The sequence below is a fragment of the Ambystoma mexicanum genome, chromosome 10 (assembly GCF_040938575.1).
Source record: "Ambystoma mexicanum isolate Mex_15411 chromosome 10, UKY_AmexF1_1, whole genome shotgun sequence".
Lineage (NCBI taxonomy): Eukaryota > Metazoa > Chordata > Amphibia > Caudata > Ambystomatidae > Ambystoma > Ambystoma mexicanum.
Window position 1 is genome coordinate 805,632,993 of NC_090932.1, and position 14,598 is coordinate 805,647,590.

The 14,598-nt window shown below is 47.3% G+C and overlaps 1 protein-coding gene across 1 annotated transcript in view; it reads right to left on the minus strand.

Moving 5' to 3' along the window:
• Positions 1–14,598, minus strand: part of KPNA4 (karyopherin subunit alpha 4) — a 422,537-nt gene that overhangs the window by 176,686 nt on the left and 231,253 nt on the right. Inside the window, exon 12 of the mRNA XM_069618469.1 lies at positions 4,941–5,069. Coding sequence (XP_069474570.1) covers positions 4,941–5,069 — 129 coding nt within the window. The remainder of the gene's footprint in view (positions 1–4,940; positions 5,070–14,598) is intronic.

Sequence of the window (14,598 nt, forward strand, 5' to 3'; positions counted from 1 at the left end):
CAATTATTTTCATTTATTGTGATCATTGTTCACCACTTTAAGTGGAATTTTTAGATTGGTTTTACCATTAAGAAAAACAAAATCTATTTTATGATTTAGTGGTTGTGTTTTGAGGTGCTTCTGTTATATGTTCCCCATTTGCACCTTGTCCTCTTTCATTCACTGAGTGTCACTATTACACTCACACATTTTAAATAAGTGTTGCAGTTGCTTTCGCCACCAACAATGGGCATATCATCGACCTAAGTGTGGCTCGAAGTGCTAGGGTTACCACCCCCCCTTGTTTACTCTGGCAAAGGACCGTTGGGGGGGGGGGGGGAGGGAGAAATGGGACAGGGAGGGAGTTAAAACTCCTCCACCTAGGCACTCTGGAGCCTAGGCAGTGATAGCGAAGGGTTCCCGCCAAAGGACGGGACACACACACACACACACACACACACACACACACACACACACACACACACACCCCCCTCCCCTCTTCCCAGGATGTTAGAAAGCTGAGAACAACCACATAGCCTGTGGTACCAAAAAATACACAACAGTTTGTAGAACATGTCCATGTTAGGCAAGACTGTATGTAGTAACCCTGTGGGAGACTACACCAGCCTTGTCCTCTTGGAAATAGATACCAAACTATTGGTATATGTCTGTACTACACAAGTTGGTAGAGTGACTGAGCAGCATGACTGCTCAAGAGGGGTAAATTGTGAGCTGTAACAGATTCACAGCAACAAGTATCCAATTAACACATACTCAAGGTTGTCTAGTAAAATAATTATTGAACAGTTTTAAAATGAGATTCCTTTCGAACAGGCAAGATGCAATAATAAAATTCACTTCAAATACACTTCCTCACATTTAATTTAAGCATATATACCCTTTGGGGATGACACACAGACACTTCCTACACCCTGAGTTGACTTGTTAGGACACTGGATATTGATTTATCCCTTTTGACACTTAAGTGCAATACTGAGTTTGTGGAAAAAGCAAAGGCGTTAGGCAAAGTTTGTATGCAGTACCCTTTGGGACCACTACACACAACTAGGACTACATGTGTAAGCAAAACCAACCTTTGGTATAAGTCTGTACCACACAGTTTTTGGTAGCAAGCCGAGCATCCAGGCTCATCTCAAGGGGGAATGTGAGCTTGGGATGTTACACAGAGGTCTACAATTACAAGTATTCAGATACACATACTCAAGGTTTCTTGGTAAAACACCAATTTATTACACAGTCATTTAGAAAACATTCACTAAAAGGAGGCAATCAGTATCACACAAAGATATACAACAATACTTCACACTAACCGGATCTGAAACATTTAAGTTACTTTGAAGGAGGAGCAAAATGGCATTCAGATCGTTTGAAGTGGGAGCAAAAAGGCATAAATTAAAACAAATATTACAGTTAATTTAAAACAGTGCAAATTGAGTTCACCAGAGGAGTTTATTCAATGCAACAGGCAGGGCAAAGTCAATGGACTAGCGTCTTGTATAGGTAAAAACTGTTCTGTTATTTAAACGGAAAAGTCTTTGCCACGGTTCTCAGAGGTAGTTAACGGAAGAAAGGTTCATATGTTGGGTCACAAGCTGACTGAGCCTGCAAGTTGCCAAAGTTTCACCAACTTTCACAGTGAGGTATGTTCTGTCGGTCAGGTTTTCACAGTACATTATTTGAAGAAAAAGATGCAGCTGAAGACTTGTTCCTGCAGATCTCGCTGTTCTTGAGCCTCAGTTGTGGGGACAAGAGGGAGGACGTCAGGGGACTCCTGCACTGCATGGGGACTGGTCACAAAACTGGCAAACTGGCAATTCTTCGATTCAGGTAGCTGTCTTCAAGCACATAAGCTGGTGTTCTTCTCCCTGGTTAATCCTAACCAGTCCAGAGAATGGTATCCAGGTGGTTTATGAGTTGATTGGTCCTACCAACTCAAAGGAAGAAGTCGTCCTTGAAGGGCTTCTCTGTCGAGGTGAACGTGGCGATTCGGACCAGCAGCATGGCTCCACCGGGCAAACCAATGGTCCAGTAGTTGCAGCAGCCGTCCTATTCCTGTTAGTCTTTGGTTCTTTCGTTCCAGTGGGCGACTGCCTTCCAAGCCAAGAGACTCGCCTTTTAAACCGTTTTCTCCCTTTCATTCTAGCGTAGCTACCACTCACCCAGCAGGGTGGCTGTCCTTGCCGGACAGTCAGCCGGCCAATCACGCCAGAGTGCATTTGGGTCTCCTAGAAGACTAAGCACAGGGAGTTTCGGGCACCTCCCTCACTTCCTGGCCACCCCAGACACTTGGGTGCCAGAGGCGGTCTTCAGTCCTGAAGCCAGCCAAAGGCGTAGAAACAAATGGACCAAATCTAGTTTGGCACACTGAAACTCTAGAAGGACCTTTCCAAAAAAAAACACTGAAAAAAGACCGGGACCTGTTTTTACAGAGGGGGCTCAGAGGCCATCTTGAAAAACATGGCTCCCGCGACTGAACGCTATCGTCGTTTGCGGTCGGGAAAAAATCATGGTAGTTCGTTGTAAAACCACTACCACCAGCCATTTCGATATGAAAGGCTAGCATTTGACTGCTACATGTGTGTTTAGACACAGGATACTAGGTAACCCCTCCAGCACTCCATTGTAAGATGGTGTGTGCTGGGTCTATGAATTTGAAAAGACTAGTAAAGTCGATTTCACTTTACATTCTCTGGGAAACAGTAGTTCATCCCAGAGAAGGCTTCTAAACCTTTGGGAAGTCTAAAAGACATCCCTGCGTCATTGCACTGAGGGTGCTGTGTAACACATGGAAAGATTATGCCTATGAAGTTATCTAAAACATGAAAGAGTGGGAACAAAGGCTCACACTATTTCCAGGAAAAAAAAAAAATAAAGTCCTCAAAATCAAGCAAAGTTGCTGGGGGTCTCTAAGGTGAAGGGAATTAGCACATTTCTGAGAATTCTCCCGAACAATAAGTAACACAAATATACTTCAATACTATACACTCAGTTTCTAAATCAGTAAAGACCCTTTTGGGATAGCCCACAGACACAACCTACATCCTCAGGTGACTTCAATAGCTAGGGTTCTGGGGGCATTAATATCTTACGGTTTGCATTTAGAACACTGTTAGAAGTTGGTGAAAGGAAAAGGTTATTAGAACAAACAAGAGACCACAAATATTCTTAAGCAGGCAAATACGTTTGGATCCCCTAAGCAGTCATTCAGTATAACAGGCTAGGCCAAAGTCAATGGGCAAAAGTCCTACATAGGATGAAGCACCTCTGGTAGATAAGTAGAAAAGTCTTTGCACAATGTTTTAGAAGTCTTTGAAGAAAAGAATCAAAATGTAGGGCCATGAGACATTAGACCTGAGCGGTAGAAGATGCAAGCAACTCTACAGCAAGAGGTAAGTTCACTCAGACTTTTTACAGTACCTTTGTATTGAAGAAAAAAGTGCAGCAGATGACTTCTGTTCCTGAGCAGCTCTGCAGATCTCACTGTTCATGGGCCTCAGTCGTGGGGACAAGAGGGAGGACTTCTGGGTACTCCTGCACTGGGACGGTCACCGCTTGCAACCAGCAATCTTCAAATCAGTGGCTGTTCAGTGTTTCAGCTCCTTGTGTCTATCACAAATAACACTGCAGTTCCTGACTGTCGAGATGGGCTTTCCTTGCTTCTGGGGCCCTGTACTCTGTTCAGAGGGCTCAGGCTTGGTCATTCCTGCTTCCTGGGATTCCGGAGGATCTTCCTGGAGCTCTAGGCCAGTTTAAAAATAACGCACACAATCTGGTGTTCCTCTCCATGGCTATACGGTTTCCAGCAGCAACTCTGCAAATTCAACCAGCTCTGAGAAGGATGTCCAGATGGCTTACTTTTGAGTTGACTGGTCCCACCAACTCAAGGGGAGAAGTCATCCTTGCAGGGGCTTCTCTGTCGATACAAATTTTTAGTTTCAGCACAGCAGCAGGGCTTCACTGGGCAAATCAAGCATCCTCTTCAAGTTATTCTTCGGTTCCTTCGTCCAGTGGTCGACTGCCTTCCAAGCCAAAAGCCTCGCCTTTTATTCAGTTCTCTCCCATTCATTTCAGCCTAGCTGTCAGTCACCTAGCAGGGTGGCTGTCCTTGCCGGACAGTCAGCCAATCACTACAGAGTGCATTTGGGTCCCCTAAACATGTAGTTTCGGGCACATCCCTCACTTCCTGCCCACCCCAGACACCCTGACACTCTGGAGCCAGCAGCGGGCTTCACTCGTGAAACCAGCCAAAGGCAAAGCAAACAATGGGACCAAACCTGGTTTGGCGCGCAGAGTAAATCTCAAGAAAGACCTTTCCACAAAGAAATGGTGAAAAAAAAGACGACCAGGGCCATTTTGACAAAAATGGCACCCTTAGGTTCTTTATTGCAGCTGCGAACGCAGCCTGTGGTAAATGCATACCACGGTAGTTAAAACGAAACCACTGCCACCAGTCATTCAAAGGATAACAGAATTGTTACATGAGAAGCTAGACAAAGGGGATACTAGGTAACCCATCCAGCACCCTATTGTAAGATAGTGTGTGCTGGGTCTAGAAAGTTACAAGTGTAAGTAAAGTTAATTTCACTTCACTGATCTGGGAAACAGTTTATCCCAGAGAAGGTATTTAAACCTTTAATCTGAAAGACTTCCCTGTGCCACTGCACTGACGGTGCAGTGCGACACAATGTAAAAGATGATGCCTATGGAGTTTGTCTCCACAGCCAAAAGAAACAAAGCTCAAATCACATTAAAATACATGAAAAGGGGGTCTCACTTCCTCCAGGTCAAAAAAAGTCCTCAAAATCCAGCAAAGTTGCTGGGGGTCTCTAAGGTGAAGGGAATTAGCACTTCTGAGAATTCTCCCCAACAAGCGGTTAATGGGTCACACGCAATAAATCATTTTTGTTTTGAAAAACACAGTAAGTAAATGGTTTCCAAACCTTGTTAATTTTCTCTTTCGGGTGCGTCAAAAGAGCCGGGAAGTGAAGAAGAGCATCGCAATTCAGAACAACTTGCGTCTGTTCATCTGTACCAGTCACAATGTTCCCTACGGCTCGTAGTGCAGCAGTCTAAAAAAAAAAAAAAAAATTTACTTCATAGGGTTAACAAACCTGTGCATTTCAATGTTGCAGTCGCATTAAATTTAAATAAAAATGGTACACTTTTGAAATCCCTCCACAAACAGTTGACTTTCACAGTAGAGGCAGATTGGTCCCCAACTGTGCAACCATCTAACTTAATAGCAGAAAAAATGCACTAAATGAGAAGACAACTCTAAAAAGGTAGTAGCTGTGTGGGTAAGAATAAGAGCAGTCCAACTGGTGTGGGTCTACACAAGACATATCTTGGTATTAGGTAGCCCACCTTTTAATATAGGGTTGTACTACACAAGTTGGTAGTGTGACTGAGCAGCCAGGCTCATTTTAAGAGGGGTAATGTTATCTGTAGACCTGTACAATGAAATCAGTAAATACAAGTGTCCAATTGAACACTTACACAAAGTTATATAATACATTATTTATACACAAGGATATTTAAAGCAATCTTTAAAAAGCAGTATTAACTGAGTTAGGAACAATGTCTATTTACTGTACCTTTCCTTCCATCTTTATGAAACAACCAAAATGTTTGTTTTCGTTTTTTAATGCGACCTGTACTTTGCAGTGAAGCCTTAAGCTTCACTAAACTAGTTTTTGCTAATATGCCATGGGGAAACCGACATGTCCTTCGGGCTGTCAGTACTGGGAAACCTTGTTTCCCTGAGTAGTGTTCCTACTTTTGGTTACTTTTATATCACTTGTGGTAACTTATAATAGTGACCAGCATCTTACACTGCAGTAATATAGGGTACATTTTTGTTTTGCCCTAGACTAACACATTTTTGGTTACTCTAGGTGTGCTAAAAGGATCAGCTGGTGGCAGCAGTAACTTTTTCCCCACTTTTGGGGAAACGTTTTAGCCTTACCGCGTTTGGCTATTAACTGTGGCTAGTGTCCAAACATGGATGTGACGCATGGTATTTTGCCTGTCCTTTTGCCATCTTGTTCCTTAGCATTCTTCCTGGCCTGAACGGCCAGGAAAATCCTTAGGACTTTCAGTGCGCAGGAAAGCAGAAGCTTTTGGTGGGCTACTGGAGGGCTGTGTGTTTGCTGGCAAGATGTGGGCTGGGACTGTGGTCCCAATACAAACTGGTTTTGGTGTGGCATGAATGTTTCCGCCAGTGGTCCTGAATGGACCACTGGAAGGGGGTGGTGTGTGCGCACCTATGTGTGTGCACACGACTATTTGTCATTGGCTAGTTAGGGCAGCTGCTCTTCCCTGGCCTTTAGGATAAGAGGACCCCTGTACTATTCGGGAGAATTCTAATTTCTGTGCCAATACTCTTCAATCTTAGAGTACCCCAGCTCTTTTGCTGTACTTTAGGACTGTTCATTTTTATCCTGAGTGAGTGGGAACTTTCTCACTAATGTATTTTGGATCTGATTTGGATTCTGTATTTTGTTTTTGAAGTCTGAAACTCCATCGGCATCTACTTTTTATATGGTGACACAGCACCTTCAGTGCAGTGTCACAGAAATCCTTTAGATTTCTCTTAAGGTTTAAATACCTTCTATTGGGTGTACTACTGTTCCCAAGAATAGTAAAGTGAAATTGACTTTACTTAACTTCACATACAGCACCATCTTATGTGGAGTGCTCAGGGGATACTTCGTAGCCCCTTTTTCTACTTAATAATGTAGCATTTATTATGTTACCTTAACAACTTCAAATGGCTGGTGGCAGTGGTTGTATGTTCCTATCATTGTGCTTTTCTACCGCAGGCTGAATGGCCCCAGCCTTTTCTTTGCCATTTTCTGGTTGTGAGGTCTTTCAGGTTTTACTGTGTGCGTTGAGCCAGGTTTGAGCCCTTTGTTAGTCATGCCTTTGGTGCGCTTCAGCTTTGAAGCCCGCCTCTGGCTCCAGTGCGTCTGGAAAAGCAGGATGTGAGGGAGGTTCCTGAAATTCCACTGTCCTTTGTCTCTAGGAATGTCTGAATGCAACCAGTCTTGATTGGCTGGCTGTCCTTTCAGGACAGCCACTCTAATGAGTGATGGACATCCTAGGCTGTGCATGAATGGGCGAACCCTGCTTAAAAGGAGAGGGTTTTGGGACTAGACTCCAGGCAGAGCGGACCACTGGGAGAAACATCCAAAGAAACCGTGAACAAAGCTTGGTGTATCCTCCTGGAACTTTGAATTGCCTTGTGAAGCTTAGCCGCTGTGCTGAAACTCCTTTTTCAATTCAATAGAGAAGCTCCAGAAGGGGCTACTTCTTCCCTTGTGTTAGTGGGACCAACTAACCCCAAGACAAACTCCAGTAGACCATTTTCCCCGACTGGCTGTACTTCTTCGCTGCTGCAAGAACAGTGTCAGGGGTCGAGAAATCCATAGTCAAGTGCAATGTCTGAAATCCTGCCAGAAGCTCCAGGAGTCTTTTAAGGACCATCCAGAAGCAGGACGACCCAAGGAGTGAAAGAAGCCCAACCAGTATCCTAGAACTGCCACAGTGCTGTTCACAGAGACCTGAAACTACGAAGTGCAGATGAACCGAAATGAACCCGTAGCTGCCAACAACCTCAAAAGTGCTGCTGCAGGAGTCCTGCAGACGTCTTTCGCCTTGTCCCCACGACTGATGCTCAGAACTGGGCCTGCATCGCTGCACCAGGAAGGAATCCAGCCGGACCACTTCTTCAAACCAGAGGTACTGTGTAGACTTGGGGTACTTACATCGGTGTCTTTGATCTGTGCTTTTCTCGGTTGAGATTTGCAGTGGCTTACTGTTAGGGAGAATTCTCATAAATGTGCTAATTCCCTTCACCTTCGAGACCCCCAGCAACTTTTCTGGATTTTGAGGACTATTTTTTTACCTGGAAAGAGCGCGAGCCTTTTTCCCCCCCCACTTGTATAGTTTGATGTGCGTTTTTCACTTGTGTTCTTTGATTATGGAGTTTTAGATAACTCCATGGGCATCATCTTTTCAAGTGTGTTACACAGCACCCTCAGTGCAGTGACACAGGGATGTCTTAGACTTGCAAAAGGTTTAGATACCTTCTCTGGGATAAAGTATTGTTTCCCAGAGTGTGTAAAGTGAAATTGACTTTACTAGTCTTTCCAAATTCCTAGAACCAGCACACACCATTTTACAATGGAGTGCTGGAGGGGTTACCTAGTATCCACTGTGCCTAGAAACTTATGGAGCAGTCAAAAACAACCCTTTCCTATCGAAATGGCTGGTGGCAGTGGTTTTACAACGAACAACCATGACTTTTCCCGACCGCGAATACTGGTAGCTAAAAATCGCGGGAGCCATGTTTAAGATGGCGCCTTAAGCCCCTTTGCTTAAACCCGTCCGTCTTCCCCCCCAGACCCCCACCCCACACCTCCCACATTTCTTTTGGGAAAGGTCCTTCTAGAGTTTGTCTCTCCATGCCAAACCAGGTTTGGTCCCTTTGTTCGTACTTCTTTTGCGGGCTTCAGGACTGAAGACCGCCTCTGGTGCCAGAGTGTCTGGTGTGGGCAGGAAGTGAGGGATGTGCCCGAAACTCCCTGTGCTTAGTCTCCTAGAGACCCAAATGCACTCTGGTATGATTGACTGGCTGTCTGGCAAGGGCAGCCCCCCTGCTGGGTGGGTGGCAGCTAGACTAGAATGAAAGGTAGAAAACTGTTTAAAAGGCGAGTCTCTTGGCTTGGAAGGCAGAGTCTATCACTGGAACGAAAGAACCAAAGACGAGCTGGAAGAGGACGGTTGCTGCAACTACTGGACCGTTGCATTGCCCAGTGAAGGCCTGCTGCAGGTCCGAATTGCCAAGTTAATCTCGACAGAAGCCCCTTCAGGTATGACTTCTTCCTTTGAGTTGGTGGGACCAATGAACTTGCAAGCCAAATGGATAACTTTCTCGGAGCTGGTTAAGATTAACCAGTGGCAAGTACCCAGGCTTGTGTGCTTGACAACAGCTCCTCGAACTGAAGACCTTCCATTTTGCCAGCTTGTTTGACCGGTCCCAGTGCAAGAGTCCCTTGACGTCCTCCCTCTTGTCCCCACTACTGAGGCTCAGGAAAAGAGATCTGCAGGAACTGCCAGGAACCAACGTCTTCAGCTGCATCTTTTCTTCATATTAAAAGGTACTGCGCCAACCCGATTGAGAGAATTTAGCTCTCGTGGTGAAAGCTTGTGAAACTTTCCCAACTTTCAGGCCTAATCAGCTTATGACCCAACATATGATTCTTTTTCATACACACTACTTCTGAGAACTTTGGCAAAGACTTTACCGTTTACAACAAGAACTGCACTTTCCTATCCAAGACACTAGCCCATTGACTTTGGCCTATTGAACTGAATCGAGTCCTCTAGTGAACTGAAACTATTTGCACTGCCTAAGAAAGTATTTGTGATCTATATTATAATCTTGTGCTTTTGTCCTCCTATTTAAAGTGACTGAAATGCTACTTTGCTCCTATTTCAGGGGAGCCTAATTTACTCAGAAACTTATTGGTTTGGTATTAAAGTGTGTGTGTGTATAATATTAAGTTGTCTCCTAGTGAAGGTTTTCTTAATGACTGTAATAAATTAACAAGTGCTTTACCAAGAAACCTTGAGTTAAGTGTCTACTTGAACCACTGTGATTTGATCCCATCTCTAAGGCCCATTAACTTGGGGTGAACTGGAGTACTACTGGATCAGTGAGGGAACCTCTCTGGCCCCTCACGGCGGTGGGGTTTAGGACCAGGTTGTAAATAATTCTTTTGGCTGACTATGGCGGCCTCGGACACGGGGGAGGTGAATACTTGAAGCGGGTCCACCGGAGTGAGGGGAGGTGAGGCTGTGCTGCGTGAGCAACAGTAAGCCCTGGCGGGCCTTGGCGAGAGGGGGGAGAAGGCCTGGTGGCTCTAAGCGATTCTCTGTGCCTGGGCTGCACAATATGTCATACGAGGTAACAGTAAAGTTAGCAGCATTAGGATGATTACATATTTCTATCATCTGTAAATTTGTTTACTTCTTCATACATGGCAATGAGGGTGTGGCAGTGGCACATGCATTACAGAACATTCGTTGAACGCATATTGGTAATTCATAAGGCAATAAATGAATAAAAACGTGATGCAGCATTAGGTTGGATCGTGTACTCGGGAGCATAGAAGCACTATGTTCATATACCATTGTACATTTACATTCTTATTTGTAACAACTTAAAACACGTTTCACACAAGTATTCGTAATAATGCTTTTTCGCTTTCCTTCGTACATTAGCAGCAATTATTAGTTAGCATTAAGTGGGCTCTATCGCACCCTTTCATTAAGCCTTCAAAGAAACGTGGTATCTTGCAGCAGGCTGAGGTTATTCTTGCTTTATTAACGTTACAAGCTTCATCCCTTTCCAACACCCGTGTTATAATTTACAAACAACCCTGTGAATCGTTGGGCTTTGGTATGTAGTTTACACTTCATCTGGGGGATGTGGGCAGGGGTTTTAAATGTTAGGGGGTAGATGCCGGGTCGAGGCCTGTTCAATTGGGATGGTTCTGGTTATTTTCCAGACTCAAACCACGAGTCAGGTCACTTCGGGGACAGTGATGTACTGCGGAAGGTAAATGATCGTGTTTGCTCCAATACTCGTTTGTGTCTGGTTGCTCGTGACAAAGGGGCCTTTAGCGGATCTGCCATGGGGTGGAGGCGCAGGGGGAGTGCATGGCTCCCTGCGTGCATTGAGCGGGGGGCCAAGCTGCAGCTCTCTCAGGCAGGCCGTTTCAGTTGGGCTTTGGTCGTTTAAATCTAAAATGGAGTCTTGATGCTTTCGAAATGGTGTCTATGGTATGTTACAGCACAAGTCGATTGGCCCTGTGTGTCGATCTGCAGCCATCCTGCCTCCCGAGCACAGGCACATGGTGGGCCGCCGACGAGCCACGAGCCTCACGTAGGTGGGGTATGCCGGGGAGGGTGGTCCTATAGACCTGTCCTCCCAAACACCCTCAATGATTTTTCACCGGATTTAGAGAGTCTAGTCTCTGACCTTCTTCCATCTTTAGAATGAGCCGGGGCACGGTATTTACGTGATTTCTTCGAGGGGGTCTGGGCCGTGTTCTCGAAAATTTGCATAATTTTCTAGGGGTATCATGTTTTGATGGACAAGAGATAACCCTTGAATCAGAAGACAAAGGAGATCGCCGACGCCTCTTCGAAGAAAATTTTCTTGACCGACTCCCCCGACCTAGATTTCTTCAATGAATGTCAGGACATTTCCCTATACTCCGCAGAATCCTTATTTTTCTTCGAAGAGGCCATTCTCAAATATGTGCCAATTCCCTCCACCTTAGAGACTCCCAGCAACTTTGCTGGATTTTGAGGACTTGATTTCTTTTTAACTTGGAGAGAGTGTGACCATGTTCCCACACACATGTATTTTTGGGTGAATATTACCTCTGTCATTTTGGTTATGGAGCCTAACCAACTCCATAGGCATCTTTTAAAATTGTGCCACCCAGCACCTTCCGTGCAGTGGCACAGGGAAATCTTGGATTTCCCAAGGTTTAATACCTTCTCTGGAATAAACTACGGTTTCCCAGAACAGTAGAGTGAAATGGACTACTTAGCATTGTACTTGCTAGACCCAGCACACCCTATCTTACCATAGAGTGCTGGAGGGGTTACTTTGTATCCCCCATGTCTGCATGCTCATGTAAGGAACAAGATACTTACCTGTAACTTTTGTTCTCCAGCATGGGTCTGGCATGGATTCACATGCTCATGAATATTCCCCGTCGTCAGGCCGGGAATCCTCGGTAAAGAAGAAAATCAGTATCAGTTTAGTTTCTGATCTGTCTTTCTCAGTAGTAACCAATCACTGGTCTCTGGGTCATACTGCCCCCAGCCAATGACTGCCCTCTCCCTAAGCCCCACCTCCGGCAGCAATCTTCAGATTTGGTAGCATGCAAAGTGGCAGTATGACCAAGTGAAGAGCCGTAGAGGGGTAGGAGGGAGGGTTCGCATGTGAATACATGCCAGACCCATGCAGGAGAACAACAGTTACAGGTAAGTAACTTGTTCCTTCTCCAGCATGGGGTCTGGCATGGATTCACATGCTCATGAATATAAGAATACATAGCAGTACACATGCACAACCAACGGGAGGTGGAAAAAAAGGCTCAACATTAAGCATTACATCAAAACTCAACATTAAGCAGTTCTTACCTCCTCACCACGCTCACCTTTGGTGAACAAGTTGCGCAGCACCGCTTGGCCGACCCTGGACTCCTCCCTGGAATCCCGGTCGACGCAGTAGAATCTCGTGAAGGTGCGCATCGACTTCCACATAGCAGCCCTGCAGATGTCCAGCAGGGGCACACCAGACAAGAACGCTGTGGTAGCAGAGATAGCTCTGGTCGAATGGGCTCGCGGACGGCCAGGCAACGGTCAGTTTGCCAACCGATGACAGTGCGTGATGCAGCCGGAGAGCCATCTGGAAATGGAAGCCTTCGAGAGAGCCTTCCCTTGGTTCACAGGTCCAAAGTTCACAAACAGCTGTGATGTCTTCCGAAAACTCTTTGTGCGGTCCACGTAGAACTTCAGCGCTCTAGCCACATCCAGCGAGTGCAAAGTCCTCTCGGCCGGTGACGAAGGAGACGGGAAGAAAACAGGTAACACCAAGGGCTCGTTGAGGTGGAATTCCGACGGCACCTTGGGCATAAAAGAGGGGTGCGTCCTCAGCACCACCCTCGTCTTGTGAAAAGTCAAGTATGGAGGATTGCAGAATAGGGCCTGGATCTCTCCCACTCGCTGTGCGGAGGTGATGGCCACAAGAAACGCAGTCTTCCACGACAGGAATTTCAACGGTGCCGAATGCAGGGGCTCGAATGGCGGCCCCATGAGCCTGGTCAGCACCACGTTGAGTTCCCACGCCGGGGGGCAGGGGCCTTCACCAGTGGAAACGATGGGAACAGTCCCTTCATAAATTCCTTCACCAGGCGATGGGACCACAAGGACGCCCATCCTATGGTTCTGGTGTATCGGGAGATCACAGCCAGATGCATCTTGGAGGCGTGAGCCAGTCCAGTCTTGGCCAGCGACAGTAGGTACGGCAGCACTTGAGGGGGCCGTAATTCGTAGAGGGTTAATCTTCTGTGCACGGCACCAGCCAGAGAACCTCTTCCACTTATGTCCATAGCACTTGAGAGTTGAGGACGCCCTGGCTTTTGCAAGGACCTCTCTGCAGTCAGCCGGGATATCGTACCCTCCAAAATCTAGTGCTGCAGGAGCCAGGCCTGCAAGTTCAGCGACTCCGGGTCGTGATGAAGTATGGCGCCTCCTTCTGTGGAGAGAAGATCCGTGTCCGTCAGCAGCTTGACTGGTGGGGACGCTGACAAGTCCAGAAGGTCCGGGAACCAGATCTGCCTCGGCCACACCGGTGCGACTAGGATCATCCTGCACCGGAACCTCTTGAGCTGGTTGAGTCGGAGCAGCAACGGCAGGAACGCATATAGGAACAGGCCGTCCCAGGGGAACGAGAAAGCATCGCCCATGCTCCTCGGCTGGGGAAACCTGCTGGCGAACCTCTGGCACTTGGAGTTCGTCACCGTCGCGAACAGGTCGATCTGCGGTCCCTCCCTCCCCCCCCCCCCCCATCGTCGGAAGAATCGATCCACTTGATCCGGATGTAGTTCCCACTCGTGGCACGAGCGCAGCTCCGTGCTGAGTGAGTCGGCGATGGTGTCCTTTATCCCTGCCAGATGAAAATGCACCAGAAACATCCCTTGGCCGACGGCCCAATGCCACAGATCCTGGGCTTCCTTGGAGAGGGCTGGGGGGGGGGGGGGGGTCTGGTTCCTCCCTGCTTCCGGATGTAGAACATCGTGGTGGTGTTGTCGGTGAAGATTCTCACCAAATTGCCCTTGAGATACGGGAGAAAAGACCTGAGGGCCAAGAACACTGCATGGAGCTCCAGGATGTTGATGTGGAGAGTCTTCTCCTCCAGGAGCCAAAGGCTCGCGTGAAGTTCTCCAGTGTGTGCTCCCCACCCTTCCAGGGAGGCATCCGTCATCACCGTTATCTGGTGGGATGGGGTCTGAAAGTCTGTCTGCCGTCAGATGAGCACGGGTGTCCCACCACCGGATCACTCGTCGGAAGGTCTCGTCGAGCGGGATCCATTCTTCGAAGCTGCCCATCGCTTGGATCCAGCGGGAGCATCCGAAGCCTGCACAGGCGCACAAGATATATGCAGAAGGACATCATCCCGAGGAGGGACTTGATGGACCTCACCCTGGCCACGTCCGTGGCCAGCAGACGCTGCACCTTGCCCAGGATGGCCTTCGTCCTTTCCTCCGACGGCAAGGCCAGAAGCGCCACTGTGTCGAGCTTGGCTCCCAGAAACAGTGCGACTTGCAACGGGACCAGGTGGGATTTGGGAAAGTTGGAGAATCCCAGGTCCGTGAGCAGCTGGACGGTCTTTGCTGTGTGACCCACGGCGGGCTCCCTTGTCCTTGCTCCGATGAGCCAGTCGTCCAGGTAGGGGTAGACGTGGATCCCCTACAGGCGCAGCCGCGCCGCCACTGGTGTGAGCCACTTGGT